Genomic DNA, 26,038 nt, shown 5'->3' on the forward strand with positions numbered 1-26,038 from the left:
CATGCTCATTTATTTTTGTTCCTCTAGGTAGAATATAGGCAACATCAGACAGGATCAGAATATGCCAGAACAGTGTGTGATCTTGCAGTAGAATGAGTACTTTACTAATAATGTTACATTTGAAAAGGGAGATAAGCAAATCTATGTACAAGAGCTGAACTGACTAGAGCTGCTATAAAGGACAGATTCAGAATTGTTTTTACATCAGCAGAGGCCTAAACTCAGGCCAGCCTCCTAGGAATGAAAATTTAATTGTAATTACACAGGAACTGACTATGGAAATTACTGATACTTTTTAAGTAAATGACATGCAAGAAACTTTTACCCAAAATTAAATATTTTGCAGATCTAGATGACAAGGAAGACTTTCCCTCAATACTACCTTCTTTACCAATGTGAGATAATTTACTTTTCAATCAATTATTTGTTTCCGAATCACCAAGGAAAAAGAGCAAGGGCTGGCATGTACAGTTCCAGCCTTCCATTTCCAACAGGAGCACAAAACAACCAACAACATTTGTGCTCCAGGTAGGAAGAAACAGAGCCATTCCTGTAAAGAAGAGTGTATGTCAAGGCTCTGTTAGAACCTCAGGCTGTGGTGACCACTGGCTACCAGTGTTTGTGTGACATTTCCACTGGGACAAAGCACCTGTTGGGAACCCAGTGCTTTCCTGCACTGGCAGAGCAAGTTCAGATGTTTCATCACCTTGGGAAATTTTCTGACATAAGGAACTGCATACCTGGTCTCAAATGCCTGCAAGGGATCAGCTGCTGTAGCTATTGGCGCATGATGGAGGAGGAAGCACCAAAACTGCATAGGATACAGGATCAGGGAAACCTTACTGAGGTGACTGAGCAGAAAGGATAAAGCTACGAAATCCACAAAGCCTTCACGACTGCTCCCAAAACTTCTCGCTCTTATACATTTTAGCAAAAAAGGAGCTAATGTTCATTGGCTACAAGTTACCTCGTTCTCTTGCTAGCTAGTATTCTGTCTTCTAGTGGTTAATTATTCTCTAGCTTCTCACGCTAATTGGCCCGCATGCTCAGTCTTTCTCTTCTTGTGGGTCGGTGGGTTTGTTGAGTCGGTCACGCATCTCCCCCTGCCGGAATTACGTTTTCCCAGCCAGCTGCTTCCGCGCAGTCGCCGAGTTGTCTTTAGCAGTTTCTTCCTTATCTTGGGAGTTCTCCCGTGAATTCTGCCTTCTTTGTGTCTACTATCAGCGGTAACGCCTCCTTCCCAGGCTTTGTTAACCTTCCCCTAGGTCGGATACCACTGGAACATGTCCAGCCCCGAACCTTGACAAGGCAATTCCACCGCAAGCTAATTTGTCTTTTTAACGCCGGGACATCACTCAGCGCTTGCTTGACAGCTGCCTGTTTCAGGGATTAAATCCCCCTTCTCACTCATTAGGCTTGAAAGCTCACAAATATCAGACATCAAAGAACATCCTTTCTTAAGAACACTTGTTTACATATTCCGAATTTCGGCAGCAACACCCGCACACCTGGCGGGCCGGGGCGGGCCGGGGGGCAGCGCGCTCGCTCCCGCGCCGGCCGGGGCGCGCTCCCGGGGCGGCGGGAGCGCGCATGCGCGGCGGGTCTCCCCGCAGCGCTCGTCGCCTCCTTTGTGAGGGGCGGGCGCGGCCCCGCCCCGAGCGCGGTGCCGGGCGCAGACGGAGCGGCCGCGGCGGCGCCATTTTGCGGCGGTGCGGGAGGCGCGGGCGGGAGGTGGCTGTGGCGATAGCGCCGGCAATAGCGGTAATAGCGGTAACGGTGGCGATAACAGCGGCCGTGGGTGTTATTGCTGCTAATCGGGACTAGCGTCCCCCTTTCGCCCCAGCCCCTTGGCCAGGACTCTGCCGACATGAGCGACGTGGAGGAGAACAACTTCGAGGGGAGGGTGAGTGGCCTCCCCTGCGCGGGCCGTGTCGAGGGGGGATCGGACCCGGGGGCGGTGGGTGGCGACACTCGGCGTCCTCGGGCCTGGCGGGGGTGGGGGCAGCGCAGCTTGGCTCTAAAATGGCTCCTTCAGGCGCCCGAGGCTTGCCTGGGCCCTGGGTGACGACCCGCGTTCCTCTCCGCTGCCGCGTCTCTGCTCACACGCTCCCTGCTCCCGTGGTCCCGGCGGGGCGCGGGCGCCGGGTCCCGGTGCTGCGGCCCGGCCCCTGCCCAGCCAGCGCCGGCTGATGCTGTGCAAACAGCGCTGCTGTAGCCCCGGGGCTCCCCCCGCCGCTCCGTTCCCTTCCCGCGGTCCCCGGCCGCCTGGTTGCCGCCGGGCCCGGGGCTCGCTGTCCTGCCCGTTCCCGCTCCCCCGGCCGGGCCGCCGCGGCCTCCTCCCGCCCGAGAGAGGAGGGACCCCGCGTCCTTTTGTGCGAGGTGAGCGGTCTGTCCTGGCTCGGGAGCCCCCTCCCGCCACCGGGGAGGTCCGGCCGTCGTTATTAAACCGTTGAAAGTCATCGATCGTGAAGCTGAAGGCTTCGAACGAGCTGCTGTGGCTTTGTAACCTTGTTAGGCCTGTGTCTTCCCTCTGATGGCTGCGGGTTTTCATGCACACGTGTGACAGGTCCCTTCCATTTTCAGTGGTTTTGTGGCTTTGGTTTTGTTGCGGGGGGGTTTTTGGGTTTTTTGTTTTGTTTTTGTTTGGTTTTTTTTGTTAGTGATGATCAAGGCAAGCAGGAGTTAGAAGCTGCTTGAAACAGGAACGAAATGTGTGCTCCTCCCTCACAATTTACTTTTTTTTTTAATTTTGCAGAGGTTTTCTTTTTGTTTGTTCTTTTAAGAGATTCTTTAGAAGAACACCTGAGCATCCTCTTGGTGACTCTCTGTGATGATCCAGTGACAGCAGCCTTGCAGTTACATATGTAGCTACTGTCTGGGGAAACGAGCAATAAAATCTTGGAAGAACGGCATTACCTTCCACAAATTACTTTTGCATTACTATTGTTGCCATTTTTGTGGTGATTAAAAAAAAAATCCATAGGCTGTAAGTTCTTTACCTAGCACTTACCAGTAAGTGCTGCTGCTTCCTCGCCCGAGGTAAACAAAACCTGCCCTTGTGTTGTATGCAATAAGTGCTGCTGCTTCCTCGCCCGAGGTAAACAAAACCTGCCCTTGTGTTGATTGCTTGGACAAAAGGTGGCTGTGTAGCTAAGCAGTATTGGGGTAAATAAACAGATCTTTGAAGGGGAAACAACTAAGTTTCAGAAACTTGAGCAATGAGTATGCTGGTTGGTTTTTTCTCTTTTTTAAGATGATGGTACTCTCCCGTTTTACAGTCAAGAATTATATCTTTAAGGATATTTTCTTGTCTGTATTGCCAGTATGGGTTATTGTTAGGAAAGAGATTATGTTAGGTTAGTTGTCAGAACATTGGTATTGGGCTCTTTGATGGGTCTGTTGTTTATGTTACAAAGCTGTTACAGCTCTGTAATTTCAGCATTTCTGCACACCACCTCCTCCCAAATGTAGAGGTAAAATGTTTTGAGAGAACAAGAAGTCTGAAAAGTCCTACAGTAGCAGTTTCTGTGACTTCTGCTTATCAGTTGTTCTTTTTTCTGTGTGTGTGTGATGGAAAATTTACCTGTTGGAAAGAACTGATGGCTATGTTGAGTCTTCATTTGGAAAACTTCATTTGTAATGCTTCCTACACTGAAAATTCTCAATCAATATGGCATAGCTGAGCATAAGGCAGGTACTCGATTGATTTCTAGTCGAGGGTTTTGTGGTTCTACTGAAGAACATTTGGAAGCCTTTCTATTTTTTTTTCTTCAGTAGTACTGCTTTGTTGTGATGGTACCAACATTCTTGAAAAAAAAAATTATATTTCAGAGTAATGTTTTATTTTTCATTTCCATTGAAAGTGCTCACAGGCATAAAATTAAGCACATATAATTTTGAGGCTGTAGTGTTCAGTCTGCTGTTCCCAGCTGGACAGGACTCTGTCAGGCACTGAATGTCCTGATGCTTCAGTTTGCTACATCCAGGCACTGAGCACTGGAGTGAAGCAGAAGTTGTCACTGGGAGAAAGAACTGCAGAAACTGGAAGAAAGTTTGTAAAGAACCTATTTTCATGGAATTTGGCACAAATAAGAATTCTGAGTACCCTTTCAGTTCTTCCACTGTCAGTTTAAGTGCTAATTAGTGTGATGTGCTTTTATAAACTGAATGCCAAAAGAGTAAGGGTGTTCTAAGTTTACTTTAAGGCCTTTTATATTTCATCTGTGTAAATGCATATTGTCCTAAAAGCACTTCAGTGAAAGTTGAGTATCAGCAGAATTGTTTTAAATGCTAATTTTATCGACAATAAGATACTGTATGTGCTTTGTTTCTAATTTATTATTTTAAAATCATATTGACTAATCTGAACTGGCCATTAACAATAATGGAAATAACTTTCAATGAAATTTCTTAGTTTGCACTCTTGCAAACTTCCATTCCTAAATTATCCAGTGTGAAATCATTGTAGAGCTTTTCCTTCTTAAACTCACTCCTTTATTGACTTTTTATTTTTTAAAACACATGTTAATCAAATATGCTCAGACTAATCAACATCTGCTCTGGTTTTATGTCATTTTGTTTCAACTTAAGCAAGTTCTCTGTTAAGAATGTGGCTGGTTGAACAGAAGAAAGCCCCCTCCTCAAGCATGGGTATTTAACAGAAAGACATTGACAGAGGAATTAATAATACACTGGATGTGCTAGAGCTAAGTTTATGGACTTTAAGAATAAAAAAAAGATTTTAAATTCTGCTTCTTCTCCAGTGACTTGGTTTTGGAAACATCAAAGTATTTTATCATTACTGAATGTTTTTTGTGAGCAGTTAGACAAATGAGGCTTTTTTAATCTTTTATTTCTGTCAGATGGCAGGCAACTCTTACTTACTTTCATATTTTTTGTTATTTTTTATAGGCTGTTGTTTATTTGGTGTTCAATCTGTGGTGCAACTTTAGCTGTTTCCCAGAGCAGTGAACAGAAGGGAGTCTGAACAAACCTGCACTTCAGTAGCTCCACTTGAAACTTTGATCAGTTTTTTCTGTTGAGCTTCTGGTAACATTTCATTTCTGCAGTCTTAACAGTTTAGTCGTTTTCTACCAATATTAATGTGTTGTTAGTCTAAATAGGCAAAACCTTTTATCAGAACAAAGGTAAAATTCCATTTTACAGCTCTGTATTGATTGTCTTCATTCTGATGAGCCTGCTGTTTGCAGGATCTTACAGTGGAATAAATCGTATAATCTAATAAAACACTTCAAGGAATGCAGGATTTTGCATGTGGCCCATCCTGTTGAAGGAAGTATGCATATTTTATAGGTACACAAGTGGCTTTTGGGTTAGTTTAGCTGTGAAAGTGCCTTATATTTGCTTCTTGAAGTTTGGATGCAAAATACTTAGATACGTTTGGAATTACCTAACTGATCAACTTTGAGATGATTTCTTTCGCAAAAAAAACCCCCAAGGGCTTGCTTGGCTATTGTATTCCACCTCTCCTGCAGTGGCAGTGTGCCACCTCTGTGGAAAGGAAGGAATGTTGCTTCCCACACCTTTTCAAACACAAGCACAATGGACTAATGCTCAGGGGTTCTGCCTTCACTTGGAGAGTGCTGTGATCACCCTGCGGTGTCTAATGACAACGTGAGAGAGTTTTTCTGGAAGTCTGATTTTTAATTTTTATTGTTTTAATCAAACTTAATAAATTCTGCATTGTTCTGGACCTTGTCAGCTGGGAAAACTGCTCCGTTTGAACACAAATTCTTTTTACTGTCTTCCGTGTGGGGTAGAGGAATGACTACAGAAGCCTCCCTGAAGAGGTGTATTTTCAAGCCTCAGTGAGAAGATTAGCTTCTAATTTCGAAAAGTTTACTGCTGAAGCCTTTTCTTTCTTTTCATAAGTGGGATCATTGAGAAATACATAAAGTTTGGTTGTGTTAGTAACTCTTAAAATATCCAGGCCTTGTAGGTAACAACTTATAAGATGCTTTTTATACAGAAGCTTATTATGTGTACTGTTGTCATATTTATAGAAGATTTGCTAATTAAGAAGTAAGGGATCCATATTTTTTTTTTAGTATGGTGACAGATCACAGTATGAAGCAAAAAGGATTTAACTTCTCTTTTGAGTTTCAAATAAAGTTGTAGATTCCTGCCAAAAAGTAATCTTGTCCTCATAAGTGAGATGTCACTAGCTTAACAGTTCTATCCAGCGAATGTGGGCTGCTGCTAAATTCATGTTTCTTTTTTGACTGCTTATATTTTTTGTCCCCTTTTAATAGAGTTTGACTTAATTTATTTTTCTAGTTTGGGTAGGAATTTTTAACAAGATTTTTCGAAATTGTATTGCTAGACCACTTGTCCTGTCCTTTTCTTTCACTTCAGGTCAAATGAATTTCACCTGAAATTTGTGATTTAATATTAAGGGATTTTTTTTTTTTAATTTCCCATGCTTTGCTGTAGAAAGCTTAGTTTAAACTTACATCCTTATTTTTAGTTAGCATCTCACTCTAAATTTTGGTAGCCTTTCAGTCATACTCTGAAATTGTAAGGTGGGAGTTAGGGTGAGGCATGACAAGTTTGGGACAGAAGAGTAGTGTGAAAGAACATGGGATTGTTTTGATAAAGGGGTTGGTTGGTTGGTCAGTTGTTTGTTTTGTTTGTTGTGGGTCCCCCCCATGTTCTTTATCATACCTTCTCTTGATCACTGGAAAATGGAGAGAATACTTCTTCAAGACTTCTGCAATTCTCCTCTGCATAAAAGTGTTTTAAATGCTTTTAAAATAGTAATTACATTGGAAAGTAGTATTTCTTTCAAAAAATGCAAGGAATTTAAGTGGTAGATAGAACTTTTTGATCAGTTAAACAGTTTTAGCAGGGTAGATGAAATACGTGGACTGACTGATGCCTGGCTCAGATGGATCATCCAAAGTTGCTGACAGTTGTTCAGTGTCTGGGTTTATATGATTGTGGAGTAATGGAGGTGGAGGAGAGATCCTTTCTCTGTCACTTTGGTTTGTTACTTCCTGGGATAAAGGACAGTAACAAGGATTAAAAATACTCTTTAAAATACTCCTCAGTACTCTCTTTAAAATGCTTCTAGTTGTGTATTTTATCCAGAGAATCAGCAACTGAAGCTGCAAACCTTAGATTTATTGTTTGTCTACGATTTTGGCTCCAAGTTCAAATTCTTGGTGAATCATTAGTCCCATTTCCTGGTGTGTATTTGAGGAAACCACTACATCTTACTCTAAAGGAGCACACTGTTACAACCGAGTTGGGTTTTTGTAATTGTTATTGGCAGGGGGGAGGGTGTATGGGTTTTTTTGTGGGGGTGGGTTTTTTGGTATTTTGGAGAGAGGTGTTTCCTGGGAAAAGTGTTATTGGCACATGCAGGATGTATTTTGAAAGGGAAGTCTTATCTGAAGAAAGTTACAAGGCTGTTTCTTCCTGCAGACTCTAGTGGTAGCAAATCTAGGTAGTTTGACATGGGGATAGTGAATTATGTGCCTACAAGTTTGTGAGGGTGAAAGTAGTGACTGGACAGCTGCATAATGAAGCCCAAGGCATTAAGATAGGTACTGTACTGTAGGAATCTGGTGGAATGAGGAGCTGAGTTTAAGCTGAGTCTCATCTCTGGCCCTTAAATGACTACGGATCTTTAGAACAGAAAGAAGAGAAAGTGCTGAGGGTCCAAGGTGCAATTTTAGTCTTTTCTCTCTTACACAGTAGTTTCTGTGGTAATAACAGAGCTAAGATGAGAATGCATAGGTTGCTTTGAGACTGATACAAAATTAAGGCATTTTGGTGCTTTGGGGTAGTAGAGTTGTCTGGTTTTCTTATGTTAAAGATTACATGCTAAGAGTGTTGAGTACTTTTGTCATGCGTATTGCAGAATGGATATAAGTATTTAATGAAGAACAATTGGGTTGGTCTGTGGTGTAGACTAATATACAGCTTGCTAATTGTTTAATTATAGTGGTAAGTAGGGAAGAAAAAATTCTTTAAAATCTCTCTTTGTGATTTCTTGAAGCTCTGAATCCCTTAATCCCTGCCTGTAATTTTGCTGATATAAATATTATGAGGCACTTTTTCAGCATCATCCTTAAGTCCTCAAACTTTTGGAGGTTATTGTGGTTCTCTTAGTCTCCTTTAGAAGCACTGTAGGAGTTGTAACTAGGTGAGCTGTGTTACATTAGAGGATGAGATGTAATTGGTTACCAGTGATAATGTGCAACTGCTATCAGGTAATCTCTCTTCAGCCACAGTTTGCATCCACAGTTACTTGGTTGAGGAAGTTTGAAATCTCTAAGAATTTACATGGTCCCCTATGTCACTGTAGTTTTCAAGTTGTGTATTTGAGAATACAGCCCATAAGGGTCTCAGACTTCCAAATTATATCAAACTATATTCAACTATATCCAATTATGTAATATTTGCTTTTGTTAACTTTATATAGATTTGGTGTCATAGCTGATTTTATGAAAGACTCTATGGGTGGTATTGTAAGATGCTTCAGTTGAATAGCTAAAAACACTAAGCTGACTTCTACTTTGTATGGGAGCAATTGTGTCCGTGGTATTTTTGGTACCTCCCAGCACTTCTAGATTGTGCAGGATCGGGGTGGGGGGTGGGTGGGATGAGGGTTGCCTTTGTTAAAGTTTCCAGAGTTCTCATTCAAGAATTGATCTTTCAGATGTAAAAAAATATGGACAATGCAGTATCCTTATGAAGGAGTGTCTGAGGAGGGTGAATTCTTTGCCTTTTTATTGAAGGGTGTTTTCTAAATCTGATGTAACTTTGAATGTTTTTCTTTATTACTGATCACTTTTACTGGGGAGAGAAATACAAATAATTCCCAGAGAAATTGGCAATTGTTGCAAGTGATGAGTTATAAAGAGAAGAATTTAAGAGGCTGTCAGACATTGAAGAGTACAAAGAGGCGAGGTGATAAAAAATCATGTAGAGTGGTTATAAGAGAAATTTTTCTTTATTGCAAACAGTGGATTTCAAATGCTAAACCACCAAATTTGGTAATATTTAAAGGCATGTAAATAATTTTGAAGTCCTGTGGTTAGCTCAGTGCATAGCCATCTTCATAAGGAGTACGTGGTCCACCATTTACAGCCAAGCTTTGAATTTGGCCTTCATTGTTAAAGTTTGGCAGCCTGTCATCCTGGTAGGTGACATTCCCCATGAGTCCTTTGTCCTTTTTATTGTGGTAAAGGGGAGCGGTAGTGTGCCTGCAGTGGTTGTTAGTAAGGGACTTCTCACATTCCATTTCTGGTGAATTTACTGTCTCGAAATACGAAGACAGCATCCTTTGAAAAATAACTCCAGCCCAAGGTAGTGAAGAATTTTAGCTGCAAAAGAAACTGCAAATCTGGACATAGAGTAAGAAAGAGAAAAAATTGTGAGGACGGTCAGGAGAAGAAATCATGCAAATAAACGTGAAATGTAACACCTTTGGGAGGGGGACTTGATATGCATTTTTTCATTAAGTATTTTGTGAAGTTACAAATGTATATAGCATTCTTTTCTGTAGGGGTTTTATAGCTAAGCTCCCTAGAAATGCTGTACACTATAAAATGTGAGGAAATCCTAACCTGCTCTTTGTTTGCTTGTTTTCCTAGTTTTTCTCTTGTGTGCCTTACCATGCAAGAAAAAAACCCCTCCTGTTTTTACTCCTATTGGATTGCTTTAACTATATGGTTCTACATCTTAGTTTATATGGATTATATAAGGAAAACAGGATAACAATGAGGAAGAAAAAGTAGGAAGAATAATAATTTATGTTGCTTATACCTATGTGCATGTATTATGCAAGTAAGTATGTGCATAGATAGGTTTTGACTGGAAATCTTTGGCCATTCTGTTGAATTGAATGTGTTAGTAATCTGTAGGAGTAAAATTTGGGATATTTAATACTGAGAAGCACATAGTTATTAAGGGGGGGGGAAATCACTGATATCAACGCTTCAGTATATTTGTGCTAATTAGTTTTTAGTGTATCTTTGTATCTTACAAAACAAAATCTCAGAGGGGAGGAGGGTAGCTTTGCAAATACAGTAAAACACTGAGAACTCAGTAAGCTTATTGTTAGAACATAGACACTTATACAGTTTTAAAGATATTTTTTTTAAAAAGTTGTTTTATAAAATAGTTTCTTGCACTTTACCTGCTGGCTTTTCAATTTGGTAGATAACATCTGAACTCCAGCAGAGTTTTATAATCCCCACGTGCTTAAATATACTAAATGTTCTTTTTCCATTAAGGTTAATGTTCGTGAAGAAATTGAAGAGTTTTTTCCAAGAATGTGGAAGATAAATCAAGATAAAAGAAGGCTAATGAAAAGTATTAAAGATCAGAAAATTAAAATTGAATGGGGGAAAAAATTGAACAGAAGATTGGTCAGATAGAAGCACTTGAATATTTTTTTAAGGCTATAATGAATTGTTTGAATTGGGGAAGAATACACGAAGTATGAAAAATGAAAAACTCAATGAAGAATGAAGAAAAGTAGAAAGCAAGAGTGAAGTAGAATTAAAAGAATCTGGAAGAATGAATGGGTCCTAGGTTAAGTAAATGTATGGTTTATGTTCCAGTGTCTGTATGATCAAGTTGTAGATGAATTTGCATGATTACTTAGTTAATAGAGAATTGGTGATCTGGTACAAGCAGGGACCTATTTGAGGCAAGCATACAATATTAACAGTGGGTTAGCAAAATGAAATTTTTTGGAGGGTATTGCCTAACCATTTGTTTTTCAGGAGCAATCAATATAATAGAATTACTGTACTTTAAATGTTAGGAGTTAGGCATTTACACAACCAATACCATTTTTAATACTATCTTTTTTGTTAGGAGTCTCGCTCCCAGTCAAAATCTCCAGCTGGGAGTCCTGCTCGTGTAAAATCAGAGAGCAGGTCAGGATCTCGCAGTCCGTCGAGGGCTTCCAAACATTCTGAGTCGCACTCTAGGTCAAGATCAAAATCAAGGTATGTTCGGAACGTTGTTCATGTCACCTGAGTGTTACTGCTGTTATTTTGGTAGGTTGATGAAGTTTATTTTTCCCTGTTGTAAAAATTACAAACTTTTTTGGGATGTATTTACAGGGATATGTTCATTTGCCTGTTTGTGCTCATATAGGTGGACAAAGTTGGGAAATGATTTCATGGGTGTGAATAGAGGAAATACTGTAATTGAAAGCAGTAATGTAGAAATCACTGGTGAAGTATATAGGTTTCTCTCTTCCAGAAGAAGGAGAATGGATTGCATTTCAATTTTGTGAAGCTCCTGCTTCCTTCTCCCAAAATTGTTTATGGAGGAATTCTTGTGTGGACCTTTCCTTTAGGGGTGGAAAAAAAAAAGTCAAGTGAGACTTGGTGCAAAGCATCAGGGTTAGATAAAAAGAGTAAGTTGTCTAAGTGTTAGAAATACTGGAAAACGGTGTTTGTGAATGTTCCTGACAGTGGAAGCTTTAAAAATATAATCAAAAACTATGTCTTAAATTGGGTGTGGATAGGTTCTTTATTTATGAGAGTTTTAAGATTTAAATTAGTTTTTCAGTGCTGCATATGTCTTCTCTTTCCTTCTCTACACCCAAGTATGGATGTGTGGAGGTAAAGCTTTTTAGCTTTCAGGTCTGGAGCTTGCATGGATCAGAAGAGAAATGTCTTAGGATTTTTTCTCTAAATATGCCATAAATATTACCTGGTTTATTCTGCCTGTCTTCTCTATTCCCTTTTAGCAACATATTGACAAAAATGGGGAGAGCTACTGAATGTTTCTTTAACAACCACAGGAGAAACCAGGAAACAGCACTTGTAGCACTAGAGGGGAAATAGAAATAGTCTTATATTGTTTCTCCTTCCTAGTTCTTGGGAGAGATCAGTAATACATCTTCTCTATTTATACACTTTGTACCAGAGCAGCTGAAAGAGTTGCTCTGCTCTGAATTGCCAAAGTTCAACTAATGTTACAGTTTCTCTTCTTGCAGTGTTTAGCCAGATAATTACCTACCTGTTTTAAATGGCTTATTATCAGCAAGATATTTACAAAGAAGTGTTTGTGTAGTAGAGCAGATGTTTGGGGTTTGCTTTATTTTTGTGTGGAGTAATTTTCGTGCCTAGATAAACTTTGCTTGTAGGTACTGCAGCACTGTAGTCCTGCCTGACATTTCAATTTTTCAGTCAAAACAGTATTTTGCAGTGTGGCATATCTAGTTTCTGTGCCACTGTGTAGTTGTTAGTTAAATAAGCAGCCAAGCTGGTGTAAGTTTAAACTCTAAAATTCCTGAAAACTGTTGTGAATACAATCCTCAGTGTATGCCAGACATACTCTCAAAGCGTTAAAGGTGATGCTGCCGAGCAGGTTATTAGAGATCCGTGCCATCTTTAGATGTGCAAGGTAGAAAAAGCTTAATGGGTTTAATATTGTAGACACCATCTAAAAAAAGATTTTTCTCTAGAAAATGTCCTGTTTACAGTTCAATAAATGATGACCATATGCATTTGACCTGACTGAAGGCTTTGTCTTTGTCGAAGATCCAGGTCCAGAAGACATTCGCACAGACGTTACACTCGTTCCAGGTCCCATTCTCATTCCCATAGGAGGCGTTCTCGAAGCAGGTCATACACACCAGAATACCGTCGTCGCAGGAGCCGGAGTCATTCTCCAATGTCCAACAGGAGAAGGCACACTGGCAGCAGAGTATGTCATGTTCAAAAAGGCTGAGTATCAACAAAACAATTGCTGCTTGTATCAGTGTAGTCCAGCTTACCTGCAGGCTGAGTTTGACCTGCTGTTTTGTCACTGGAGGGTACAGGAATTGTGTGGGAGTGGGGGTTATGTGTGGAGCAATCTCTGTCCTTACAGCTGAGCACTTACTTCTTGGGCCTGCATCTAACTGGCAGGGAAGTTGTAGAATTTAATTGAAAAACATTATATTGCAAGTCAGCATGTGCAGGTATGGTGACATGAGCTTCAGTCAGCTCTGGAAGTTCAGCTGTTCCGATTCTTTTTTTGTTAAAAAAGTATATGTAACCTTTACAAAAATGTACATCTGTATGTGCTGGCAACCTGCAAGTATTGATAAGATTGAATTAGGGATCCTCAGAAAGAAATTCCCAAGCGTTCATTTGCTTGTAGAGCATATGTTGAAGGTTGCTTGTGATTTTATGCTTCTGATTATTTAATTTGGTTTACCTTGAAGTAAAGCCTTGTGTTATTAGATAATAAGTAAATCTTAATAGTAGACTAGAAAAATTTACAGTTGTGAACAGGTGGCACAGTAAGTCTTTCAAAATATAGATGAGAAGTGTCTCTGTATGAGCAGGAGGAAGTATAGCTACACCAGCCAAAATCCAAAATACTAATCTTGTCATTCTGAGATTTCTCCCAGTGTCCTTCTTTGTAACAGCAGAATGGTTGTGGTTGAAAATTGAAAAGCAATTTTGCCACTTCTTGTAGAGAGAGCTTGCATACTGTGTTGATGGGAGGCAGTACAAAAACCTAATAGAGAAGCTGCCCTCTAGTCCTCCACAATCAGTTTAGGCCTTCCAGTGGTGGTGTAGTTGTCACTTGGCACTTAGGGTCTGCAGACTGATCTCAGTATTCTCTTGCCTCGAAAAAACTAACAGGGTTTAAGTGTAATAGGGGTGTTAAAAACATGCAACAGGTATGGATGTGTAGAGGAATTTACCTGAACAATGATATAAAAGACAGATTTCATTATACTTACAGGATTTCGGTAATAAAATTAGTACAGTTGCCAGTGCCATTGAAATATGGAGTAAAAAATACATATCTTGATGTATATAATTAAAACTTTTCAATTACAAACTGCCACGTCTTGTGCTCTTCAGCTATAGTGGGGAATTGCAGAATATTTGTGTCTTAAAACAGAAGTTTGAACTTTGACAAATGGAAAGAAAGGAACTTCAAATATAAGAATAGTGCAGGCATCTTATTTTCACAATAGGTTCCTGAACAAATGTACTGAAAAAAGTATGACAGAAGATCTAAACCTTTTCAGTCTTTGAATCAGGCTGAAAAGCAGGCTCTGAGACATAAACTATTATGCATAGATGACTTATCTGAAAGTGAAATAAAAATTTCAGCTATGTCAGCTTTCACTTGTTATTTTGGCAGAAACATTAAATCTCTTTGCTTGTTGCTGGTGTTTTAAATTGCTGCATCTAGTATTAGAGATGCCAGACACCTAACTGAAAAATATGTTGAGTTTGATCAAATAATTCTTACAGAGGATTTGGCATTAGATACAAATTCTCTGGCATGTAAAGAAATTTTGAACCTAAAAGAGAACTTGTACCTTGTACTGTTACATATTTGACTTTGTCTAGTTGAAGTGAAATTTATTAAGTATCCCACATCATGATAGAGATTGGAGAGTTTTGTGCTAAAGAAATATGCATGCTTTTGGATTACAGTTTCACAGATCTGGCCTTCAACACTTGCTTCTTTCTAGATGAAAGAATCAGGTGCCTTTCATCCAGTTTACAAGTGGAAAGATTAACTCACAAGTGTAAATATTGACTTTCAGTATATTGGGTAGGAAATGCTGAGGTGGAGGAAGTTTCAGTAGAAGCTAGATTATAGTTCAGTTGTCTGTGCCTAGGAGCTCGAGTGCTCACGTGTAGTGTGGGCAGCTAGAGGCAGTGTGCACTCTCTGGTGCCTGTGGTGACCGTGCAGAAGGGCTGAAGGTGGGAGTTCAGGCTGGCTGACCTGTTCTCAGCACAGGCTTGTGTGTGGTGTCTGCCCCTTGTTGGTAATTTCACTATGACATACTAAAGCATGGGTTACTCTTGTTCTGTAGCTTTTCTGTAAATCAGAATGCTAAATTTTATCAACTGAATTTTTTACCAACATGAGAAATTTGTCTTGGTCTTTTTTCTAAAATTAAAACCATTGAAGGTAGTTGCTTTTTGAAACAATATTACAATTCAAATGATAACTGTTAAAGTGTTAAACTGTGTATCACCTGTTTAGTTTTCTTCAGATTAAATTTTTTTTATAATTGGTAATTTTTTGCTATAAGAATATTCCATTTTTAATATTTTTTTTTAAACGGAAAATTAATTGGAGTTGAACATTTGTGTTACCAGGCTAATCCAGATCCTAATACCTGTCTTGGAGTGTTTGGTCTCAGTTTGTACACTACTGAGAGGGATTTGCGTGAAGTCTTCTCCCGTTACGGACCTCTCACTGGTGTCAATGTGGTTTACGATCAACGGACTGGACGGTCAAGAGGATTTGCTTTCGTTTATTTCGAGAGAATTGATGACTCTAAAGAGGTAAATGCATGCTTTGCTACTTTTTTCAGGTGTGCTCTTTATGCATTATCTTCATTAACTGCCTGTAAAAAAAGACAAGTTTTTGAGTGTGTATTCACTAGCAGATTCTCACACTGAGATGAATTTTAAATGCTTTGTTCAAGCAGTGTGGCACTTCTAAACAAATGAAGCATTTGAGTTCAGTGCTCAGGTGCATGGGCAGATTTTGAACATAAGCTGTCTGTATTAAATCGCCAGTAAGCTCTGGACTTTGATTTTAGTCTGTTACTTCAAAATGCAAATAAATCTTTAAGGCTTCTATGTCGAAAGTATTTTTAAAACATTTTGGAAGTTAAGACTTTAAGTTGTTTTCTGGATGAAAATTCTGGAGGTTCCCTATGTATTTTCTCCTTTTAGGCATGTCATTGTACATTTGAAAAACAGTGGGGTTTGTCTTGATTTGAGCTTTGGTCAATTGCTGGTTGTTCAACAGATAGCTGTTAATAGCTAGACTGAGTTGTTAGTATAATTCATCTGTAAGGAATGAATCAAAGAATATGAACAGCAGCCTGTGTTATGATTCACCACAATTTACAATAAGCAGTCGGTTTTTTACCCCTGTAATGATATTGTGAACTTTACCACATGTACTGAAATTCATAGATAAAGTTACTATTAAAAGTAAAGACACCCTCTAAAAACATCTTTAAGCCTGCATTGTGTGCATCTCTTTCTTGAAGACAAACTGAGTCACAGACTTCATCTTTTTTATGGATTAATAGGTTTGGGCAGATGTGCTGTTTGATTCCGTGTGGATTTGCTAAGTTTTATTCATAAGGAGATACTAAATACAACTCCTCTCTTTATAGATCGTTTAGTATTGAAGGCAGGGAGGATGACAGCTCTTGAACCTAACAGGAGCTGAAAAATAAGAACACTGGTGCTACTTGATGATATTTAAATGAAAAAAATCTTTTATTTGGATTACTTGACTGAACTAAGTTCTTCTGTTGGACTTCTGGTATGATCCAACTGAGAATCAGTTTATGGGAAGAGTAGTCTTGTAAATGTATATGTGTGTGGTTGTCGCAAGTTATAGAGGTAAGTAAAAGGACACAAAACTTCCTTTAGTGTCCCTTCTATATTCTCCTGCAGTCTCAGTTGGAGAGGCTGGTAGAGAGGTTAATGGGGTGGATAGCTGTATATCCATCTGTCTTTAATGGCCTGCTCTGTTCTAACTTCTGGCTTTGTATTTCTTTGCACACTGAATATGTTGGGATTTTGAAAAAGTGTCTGTTTTGCAAAACATTTCACATCTGAAATATTTACACAGTATTCCTTGGTAATTCATATACCAGTCTTGTCTGTTTTACAGCTTCATATGTCTTTAGAGGTTTTTTCCCTGGTTGCCACGGGCAATGATCATGTGTGATACCATGCAGCATCTTAAAATGTTCCATGTAAATAGCATGAAGTAATTTGTTTAGTGTAAAGCTGTTTTGGCAGATGCTATGAAACTGGAATGCAAAGAAAAACAAAATACATCCATTCAGAAATACAGAAGTAAAGATTAGGGCCTTAAGCAGGAACTGAAATAATTTGAAATGTAATTAAACCCATTTTTCTTTTCTCCAATGGATTGGTGCCTGAAGAGGGGGAAAGGGGCAAAGGATGCAGACTCTCCCAAAACCTGGAATTTAAATAACTGAAATACTTTGGCAAGAAGGACAGAAGCAAAACTTGTTTATTTTACTTATTTCATGAGCCTTGAGGACAGATTTGAAGATGGCAATAAGTGGCAGCTGGTGTAGTAAAAGGGGAGATATATAAATATAGGTACATACAGACAGATAGCTGTGGGTGTGAAATTTTGTGACAGGTCCTGTAGGAGAACACTGAAGGAAATGTAGAAATTCTGTGTTTGGAAGATATTCTGAAAAGTTGCATATGTATAAAAGCAATGATTCCTTAATTACTTCTGTTCTGAATGACTAACTCCTCTTAAAAAATAATAATTTCAAGAACTCCAACCAACCAAAAAGAGTTACCAGAATCCTGAACCTCCAACATCCTAAACACCTAAATAATGAGCTGATATGTTGAACTAAATTCCAGCCTTTTTAAAGATAGATGGATTAAATGAGAGTAGAACTCTAGGTGGATTTTTCATAATCTCTACTATTTGCCCTTCAGGAAGGCTAGCATAGGGAAGCTTCTCAGCAGACATGCTCTGAAATACAGATAATACTAAAATTTTGCATCAAATTAATTGTGAGTAGTTATATTTAAACTTTCATAACTTAAAGATGTGTCTATTGTGCATGGATTCTTGTGCAGCTAAAATCCCTCAGGATATTTGTCATCGCTGTTACCACTTTTACCAACTGGATCAGTTATTGAACTAGTTAAAATGTTGCTGCGAGTCATGATTTTGAAACCAAGTTGTGCAGTGTCCATATGGTGGTAAAGACATTTTAGGTTGTCAACTAAATCAATATATTGGAGCACCAAAGACAATGTAAATTAGCATTTCTTAAAGGTGATACTTCTCTGTGTCCTAAAAATACAGAACGGGCATTTTAAAGTTTACTTAAACTGTTTTAAATTTTCAGAATTTCAGCTTGTGACACCATAGCAGCCTTGTTGGTAGCTGTTCATGAGCATCTTGATTATAAAGAGGAACAGAAGCTTAGCTTTTGATAACTACTACACAGAGAAGCTGCCAAAGCATCACAGTAGCTTCAGACATTCCACTATAACAGGACTGAGAAAGAATTTTCAAAGCATGTGTCCAGTCCAGGAGATTTCTTGTAGGATATGTTCTATTCTGTTTGAAACTCTGCCAAGGTTAAGATAAAACTTCATGATCAGACAGAAGGTTCCTTTTCCATCAGATGTCTTTTATTGCAGTGGTACAGTGTTTGCAAAATAACACTTGTCTGGATTCTTTGGTTTTGATCCTTATTGAAGGTGCTCATGGACACTGTCTTTAGTTCAAAGTGTGATGGACAGTAAATGTCAAGGACATTACTAGGAAACAACTGTTGAATGTCTAATGATTGTATGGAAACTTGAGGATTTGCTGTGCTGATGTTCTTGTCTTTCAGCTTGTTCAAAGCCTGTTTGAAAAGCTTCTGTCATTATGTACCTGTTTTTAGAACAGGTATCGTGGGTTCCTTTTCTTGTAAAGTTTTTTTATTTCAAGAAGTTATTGGTTTTTTAAGAATACTTTGTGCTGCCTTTTTGCCTTGGGTGGTGCAGTGTCTTATCTTGGCCACTCTTTTCCAAGTCCTCAGAATGTGCAAGTCCTTTGCATGTTCAACATGCAAAGGGCAATATCTGTAAACATCTCTTCAAGACTTGTTTCTCACACTCTGTTACGTAGTTCTCAGTACTGGTAATGCTGGCATGCAGCCAGTGTTGTAATGTTGTTTTGCAATGTTTTCACTAAATTCTAGAGGATATTTATCAGCCCATCACATAAGGATTTTCCTCCTGTATTTAAGAGGATTACAAACTTCTATGTACTAGGATGAGAAAAAAATGAGGACGATGGGGGAGGAATTGATTGTGTCAGGGTCTTACTTAACAGTAAGTTGAGAAAATCCTGAGTGAAAAGTGCTGGCTGTTCTAGCAACGTGGTTCTTACTACAGTTACCAGGGATGTCATATGCTGCTAAACCAGCTTTTCAGTAGCTCAGACTGTGAAGTGTTAGTTGTTTAAACTGAGGCTACTGTGAATGTACTGTCTGTAGGAGGAACTCATCTCAGAAGCATCAGCTACAGCAGCTGTTGGCAATATGGAATTTTCTAATGCTATTAGATGGTGTTCTTCAAAAAGTTTTGAGCATCTTTCCAGAACCATTTTCTTAAGTGCGGTTCATTAACAATCAACACAAACCAGTAACATCATTCAATTGCCAAAGACCAGAATAATAATGGAGTTTATTAGTTCAACTTGAAAAACATATAATCTGTGGTGCAAGCAGACTTGCTTAGAACCAATGTTATTGAACAAACTCCCATGGCTTGTTGAAGAAATGTTTTAAGTATTGTTCATGGTATCAAAAACAACCCCTGATGTAATACCAGAAAAGAGCACTAGAAGGTCTCAGATGTTTGAAGTTACAAGTTACAGACTTCTGGAAACTCTGAAATACCATGGAATTGCTAATGCTTACAGGAACATCCAGTTCTTCATTCTGGTTCTCAAAAATCCTGTATTTTTTGACTCTGAAGCTCTAAAGTATCCTTTAAAGATAATACATTGAATCAATCAATGCTGAAGGTCATAATTGTATATGTTTAAATGTTATCATTGAAATCTCAGATTAGAGAATATAAAATGAATGTTGTTTGAAAGTGAAATGGACACTTGAATTCAACTTGGCAGACTGCAGCAAGTGTAAAAAGATGAGTTTCTTTATTAATTCCATCAGTTTGGGGGTTTTTTTTCAGAATTTTTTTCAGTTGTTCTCAGTAAACCCAGAAGTGAATGAGTAATCAATTACTGGAGAGGGGAATCTAGTGCATTGTGTCTTTCATCCCTTGCTGTACCTGTGATGGAGTGGAGATGTTGTTTTTATCAGTGTCATTAAATGCAGTAGAGAAGAACTTCTGGTAAAAAAGTGACAAAGAGACCCCCAAAACTGCAGTGAGGAAAAGAAAAGGCAGTACCTTGTGTTATTTTTAAATCGTGAGAATGCATTTTCAAAATAAGTCACAATATAAACTGCTTGTGTTTGACTAAGCGTATTCAGTCTGTATGTTGCTAACTTTGTAGTGATTGAAAGTTACTGAAATAGTTATCCAGACTGAAAGTCTTTAATTTTTGTAGTGAATTCTTGATTAACTAATACCAGCCACCCGTGTAAGTTTATGCATTTAATTAAAAGTTGTGTTTCCAAACTTCTTTTACGCCATCTACCTAATTGGTCATACATGTAGGAAACATTTCATACTGCATTAAATATCAAATGACATTGAAATCTTTCTTAAATTTATTGCTTTCTGACTTTTTTGAGTCACTGGAGATGATACTGTAGTTCAGGAACTTCTCATTTTGTCAAACTAACACCTTAGAGATAATTAGTTTTCTTATTATGGGTAGTCTGCTGAAGGTTTAAAACCAAAACATTAAAAACGTGATCCAAGATTGAACTTATGCCATTCCCAGTCCTAGTTCTGTTTTCTGACTGCAAACATATAGGTGTATATTCTAGCCTACAGAAATCAAGTTTTCCATAGAATTTGCTACTAGAATTATTATTGTATGTTTATAGGAATGCTGTGTTCTTGCTTACTGTCCTCTTGCAAAAGCCAAGCAAGTCTTTTAATGGCATTCAGATATTTGGAAAATAATCCAGGTTGTAATAAAAATAGGAGTCTTTAACAGTCAACAATCTAAGAGGGTATTGTGTGTTTTAAACCAAATATTATTCAATTTTTTTCTTTTAAAAGTTTCATTTCATCATCTTAAAAAGTATTTGAGAATGTCTTCAGAATTTTAGAGAGAATATGCAATTTTTTTCTCTTTGACACTCAAATATTGTTAACACAGCAGTCATGCACACCCAAAACCATCAAGAAAAGGAAACGGAAATTTGTTTTCAATATGACATGCAGTAAGACTATAAAATCCAAAATTTTCTTGCAAACTACGTTAACTTTCAATAAAGCACAGAAATTCCAGTTATTAGGATCACTTAAATATTTTTACAGCCTTCATACAAAATAAATACTGTTTATCAGTTACATGAACACAGGTTTTCAGAGAAGGCTTTTTGTCATCTTGCAGCAGTCCTTACCTAAAAATGTCAGCTTAAGTACTTTACTTCAAAGACCTGCAGTGTGCAGTTAAGAGTGGTGCAGAGAATCTTCTCTTTAGAAGCAATTTCCAATTGCTAATTACTGAATGTGAATGATACAGACTATTAATTGTTGTAGATTTTGACTTTCCTGTGTTTGGGGATGAAGTCAGAACTATAAGAGGTTTTATTGTTTTTGTCTATCTATTAAAGATTTTCTCTAGTTTAAAAATTTTTAGTTAGCAATTATTGCTGACAGCTGTTAAAATAAACATAAATGTTTTAAAAAATAAAAATAAATGTTTTAATATTTGGTAGGACATTAGAAATTAGGACCAGGGTGTCAGGAGTTCTATGCAGTCTGCTAACCATGATCTTTATCCACTGAAATGTAACACATTTCCTGGTATTTCTAAAACAGGCAACTCTCAAAATTAATTCTTCATTTCTCTTGCTGGTATGTTGGTCTTCTCTATACTGCTCCCTCTGTCCAAGAATTCTTCCTCTGGAAGAGGTGTTTGTTGGCTTAAGTAAATAAGACCAACATGCCAGATGTTCTGGATTTGAGGTGGCTTCTTGTCAGCTAAGCTTATTATTCTGCAAGTTGTTGACTGGAATTGAAAATGCCATGCAGCAGAAAATTTCTTACAATTTGACTTGCTGTGTTTCCAGAAAGAGGTGTTTCATCATGAAGGTAATTTTTCAGCCAGATATTTGCAGCCTTTGTTGTTAGGCTTGTGCACACATCCTTTCCTAGGATGCATGCACAGATTTATTTTCATTTACATCGTCCTTGTGGAGGAAAAAAAATGTTAAGGCTAGAAGACTAAAGCTGAGGAATGTGTTTTAGTCACAAAATACACCTGAGTGTATGTCAAAAGACTTGGAATGCTCTTTGCTGTGCCTTGCAGTTGGCTAAACGTAGTTAGTTTTGTACAGGAACGCAAATCACTAGGTGGCGATATAGTATGGACACAAGCAGCATTACTGAAATACAAACTCACTCTCAATAAACACATCAGTGATCATCAGTCACCTCCAGTGTGGACACAACAGTTAAATCATATGGATATCAGGTTTCTGTATCTCCTTTACAATTTCTATGTAGGTTCAGTAAGGCTCTTGTTAGAGCTGAGATTTTTGAATAATTGTTTCATTATTAAAAAGAAGAAAAAAATTTCTCTGCTTAGAGCCACCTTCATGTTTTGAGGTTGTGTGTTGCATTTTGCAGATAAAAAATAGCAAGGTGGTTATGTTCTTTAACTCGGGATTGTAAGAGTGTCTCTTCTCCAGACATGAAAAATTAAAATAATGTGTATTGGACTAAGTGTTGTGCTTAGTGTTGAGAAGTAATTGGTGTGTATTGGTATTTTAGGGATTCTGTAGCAGAAGACAAAAGCTATTAAAATTCAAAAAGCATATTTTAAAAAAGATCCTTGAAAGTCCATCATTAGCTGTTAAAATTAACTGTTGTGGATTTGTTTGGGGTTTGAGTTTTTAGGTTGCTTTTGAATGACTGTGAATCTCAAAAGTGCGCTGTGCTCCTTTGAATAACTTACTTTGATGGTTTGAGTTTGTGAGAGGCCATTGTATTGATTCTCAGAGTGGAGGAGCTGGGGCTGGAACACCCAGCGAGTGCGTGCAGGGGCTGCGGGCAGTTCTGAAGGCACGGGCGGCTGAGCGCAGACCCTTGTGTGTATCACTTAAGCGAGCTGCTATTGTGAGAGGGAGTGGGGAGGAAGGTTGTAATTAGGTATCCATGTAGGCTGAACCCGCCATTTTACTAAGCTCTGCTGAAGTAGGTCCTTGTAAGGGAGATGGCAGGAGGCTGGGAGAGCATGAAATGGCAGCCGACGAGCAGTAATCCGGCCATATGCACCCTACAGGAAGCCACTGTTTTGCACAGCTTTTGAATCCGCCCGTCCCCTCGGGGTCAGAGACGGCAGTAGGAAAGATGCAGTTTTCAGAAAAAAGCTGGTTTGACTTTCAGTTTACCTTTCAGATGGGTAGAAGATAAAGTCTAGGGAGAGTGGCTGTGTTAGTGGTTAGCCTGTGCTCCCTTAAGAAGGGATTGAGAGTCGCTTTAGTTCGGCGCCCCAGTGCAGTCCTGTAACGCCACCGGCAGACAGGCTTGGGGACAAGAGATGAGCCAGTCGCCACAGTGGGGCACTAGTAACCAGTCTAAACAAGACATGTCCCGGGCTTGTTTTTCTGGTGGAAAATAATGTGTTTGTACATAGCCTTCCATAGTTACCAGTGGTTGCAGATTTCACATCCCTGTTCCTTGTCTCTCCTGCAGGCAATGGAGCATGCAAATGGAATGGAGCTGGATGGCAGGAGGATTCGAGTGGATTATTCAATCACCAAAAGAGCACATACACCCACCCCGGGCATCTACATGGGCAGGCCAACACAGTAAGTTCAGTGGATTTAAACTGAATGCTGGATTCTGGTTGAAGAAATTACTAATATAAAGAATGCAGTACTGTGGTTCACATACACTCTTAAATCCTACTGTTGTTTATTGTATCTTTATTTAAATTTTAAAAAATACATTAAATCTTATTTAAATAAAAATAAAAATATTGAAGGACCTGTTAATAAAAAATAATGTCCACCATGATCAACTAATGTATCCTTAGCCTGCTGAAATACTAAGGTGCCTTTGCCTTTGATTTTGATGGGAATTAGGGTCAAATCCTTCATTTTTCTGGGAATTTTGAAGGTGTTTTTATTTAAATGTGTTGTTTGTATATTTTTGTGATATAGTCTTAGGTGTCTGACTTACTACAAGACTACTTTAAAAATATTTAAAATAATTTATATTTACTTATCTAATAATTTAACTCAAGATGAAGACTAGATATATAAAGGGGGTTTTGGTTTTGTTTTTTTCTTTTCCCCAATAGCAGTGGAGGAGGTGGTGGTGGCGGAGCGGGTCGTCGCCGAGACTCATATTATGATAGGGGGTATGACAGAGGATATGACAGATATGAAGAATATGACTACAGATACAGGTACCTTATCTTTATTTCATTTCTGTAACAGTGATTTGTTGGAAAGTTAGATGATAAAACATAGTATTCAGTTTGTAGCAATATTCTGCGTACATGCCTGTTATGTGTTAGAGCCTCATTCCCTGAGGTTTTATGGGATTGAAGTAGTCAGAATCTTCAGTGTTTATGTAGCTTGGTTTTTCTGTGGGGCAAGGGGTTAATTTTGCTATGTGAGGGAGGTGTAGAGCATGTATCCCAGGAATCAAGTGGACAGATAAAAAGGGAACTCATTTTTCTATGCTGTATATAGAACCAGGGACAGCTGATACACACTGCTGTTTAAAAAGGGATTATTTGTAGATGGGATTTTTAATGCTTGACATTTCATAACCATCTTGCTGTTTTGAAAGTTATCTGGTTTCAGAGAATGTTGTTCAACAAGAATTGTAGGCATCTGGAAAAGCACTTCATGTGTTTGTAAGGCTAGTGAGAGTTTATTAAATTCTTTGTCTGCGAATATCTTGGAGTTTAAATACATCAAATAGAGAAATATAAAAGCATTTGTTAAATAGCCATAAGCCACAGCCAAATAAAGCAGAAATCATTCATGCAGGCCAAGTCTTTCAGTGCTAAGGAAGTGGTTCTGTTCTGTAGAAGTGATGTGAATAAGGCTTCTTTCATAATGGATGTTGTTTGGTTTCTTTTTTAATTTCCTTTAAAGGAGACGATCACCATCACCTTATTATAGTCGATACCGATCACGATCAAGATCCCGTTCCTATAGTCCAAGTAAGTAAATACAAGTGAATAAACAAAATCTGGCTGGCACAAACATTGTTATATGAATTGATCAATGGGAATTCTGAATGTGAAAGCAAAAAAAGCTGGGCACAGTTAAGTTGAGATAATGTCTACAGTTAGTTTATGATTGTGTAATTAGTAATTGTGTCATCTTTTGTGTTTTCCAGGGCGCTACTGAAGATCAGAAGAGTTACAGTTGAGGACTTGATTTTTAAATACAAAGTTCAGATCTTTAGCATCCCTACTGCTTTCCCTTCCATCTTCCCTTTCTTGTCCTTCTTCCAGCTCTTTCACGAGTCTTTGGTTCATTTAGGATATACATATTTTCAGTTGAAGTATTCCCATTTTCCATCCCTTCTTATTGTAATACTCTTAAATATTGTAATTGTTGTAGTTTTTGTGTAGTAAAACATCTTGAGCAAAAAAATAGAGAACCCCAAAGTGCTGATACATTTTGGAAGTCATTCCTATTTTATTTCTAAAACAGTTGGACTCCTGACTAATCAGAAGAGAACATTGATATTTTTAAAGCTTGCATGTCATATGTAGTATACACACTCGGATACTTTAACATAAACCTGCATTTCCAAGTAACTTGTTAATCTTTCTGTTAAAATGTTTACCTATTACTTTGATAAACAAGTAATGACTTTGAGTCTTTTCTGTAATGATGAATTTGCTTAGATAGTCATGAACCAGAGGATTTTTTAAATTTTTTTTTTTTTGTCAAGTAGTTGCTTTGAAAGTAGACTATTTGAGCTAGATCAGAGTTTGGTATTTGACTGACTGGGAGAATAGATCCTTGTACACTCAAAATTAAGGCTATGTGTTTTATAGAAAAAAGCTTCTGGATTGCTACACAGTGGATAACAGTTGAAATTAAAATTGTAAAATTTCTGGAGTCTTTGTGGTACTTCATTAAATATTTCCCCTTAATTGGTGCAGGAGAAAAAATATTTATTGAACATAGCAATTAGTTATATAATTTGCTGTTCATGAAATAAAAAATGGCCAACTTTTTGGTATTAAAATAATGATGGAGCAAGTTTTGTTTCCAGTCCTTTTTGAACTTTTGGAGGTATTGATAGAAAAACTTATAGCTACATGTAAACCTTTTTTCCCCTCAATAAAAGTTAAGTCCACTGATAA

General features: G+C 38.3%; 1 protein-coding gene across 4 annotated transcripts; it reads left to right on the forward strand.

Moving 5' to 3' along the window:
• Positions 1 to 1,659: 1,659 nt before the first annotated feature.
• On the forward strand, positions 1,660 to 26,038 carry TRA2A (transformer 2 alpha homolog). 4 transcript variants are annotated; one of them, XM_039703693.1, is made up of 9 exons: positions 1,662 to 1,903; positions 10,266 to 10,577; positions 10,855 to 10,988; positions 12,537 to 12,702; positions 15,118 to 15,306; positions 23,392 to 23,507; positions 24,002 to 24,109; positions 24,810 to 24,877; positions 25,057 to 26,038. In XM_039703693.1, exons 4-9 carry the CDS (start codon positions 12,670 to 12,672, stop codon positions 25,065 to 25,067), a joined length of 525 nt encoding a protein of 174 aa, XP_039559627.1. In that variant the 5' UTR covers positions 1,662 to 1,903; positions 10,266 to 10,577; positions 10,855 to 10,988; positions 12,537 to 12,669; the 3' UTR covers positions 25,068 to 26,038. The 4 variants fall into 4 exon arrangements, with proteins under 4 accessions (XP_039559618.1, XP_039559627.1, XP_039559604.1 ...); XM_039703684.1 differs by lacking the exon at positions 10,266 to 10,577 and having other exon boundaries at positions 1,660 to 1,903; positions 12,543 to 12,702; XM_039703670.1 differs by lacking the exon at positions 10,266 to 10,577 and having other exon boundaries at positions 1,664 to 1,903.

Source organism: Passer montanus, unplaced genomic scaffold, assembly GCF_014805655.1.
Source record: "Passer montanus isolate IOZ18808 unplaced genomic scaffold, ASM1480565v1 scaffold10, whole genome shotgun sequence".
Classification (NCBI taxonomy): Eukaryota; Metazoa; Chordata; class Aves; order Passeriformes; family Passeridae; genus Passer; species Passer montanus.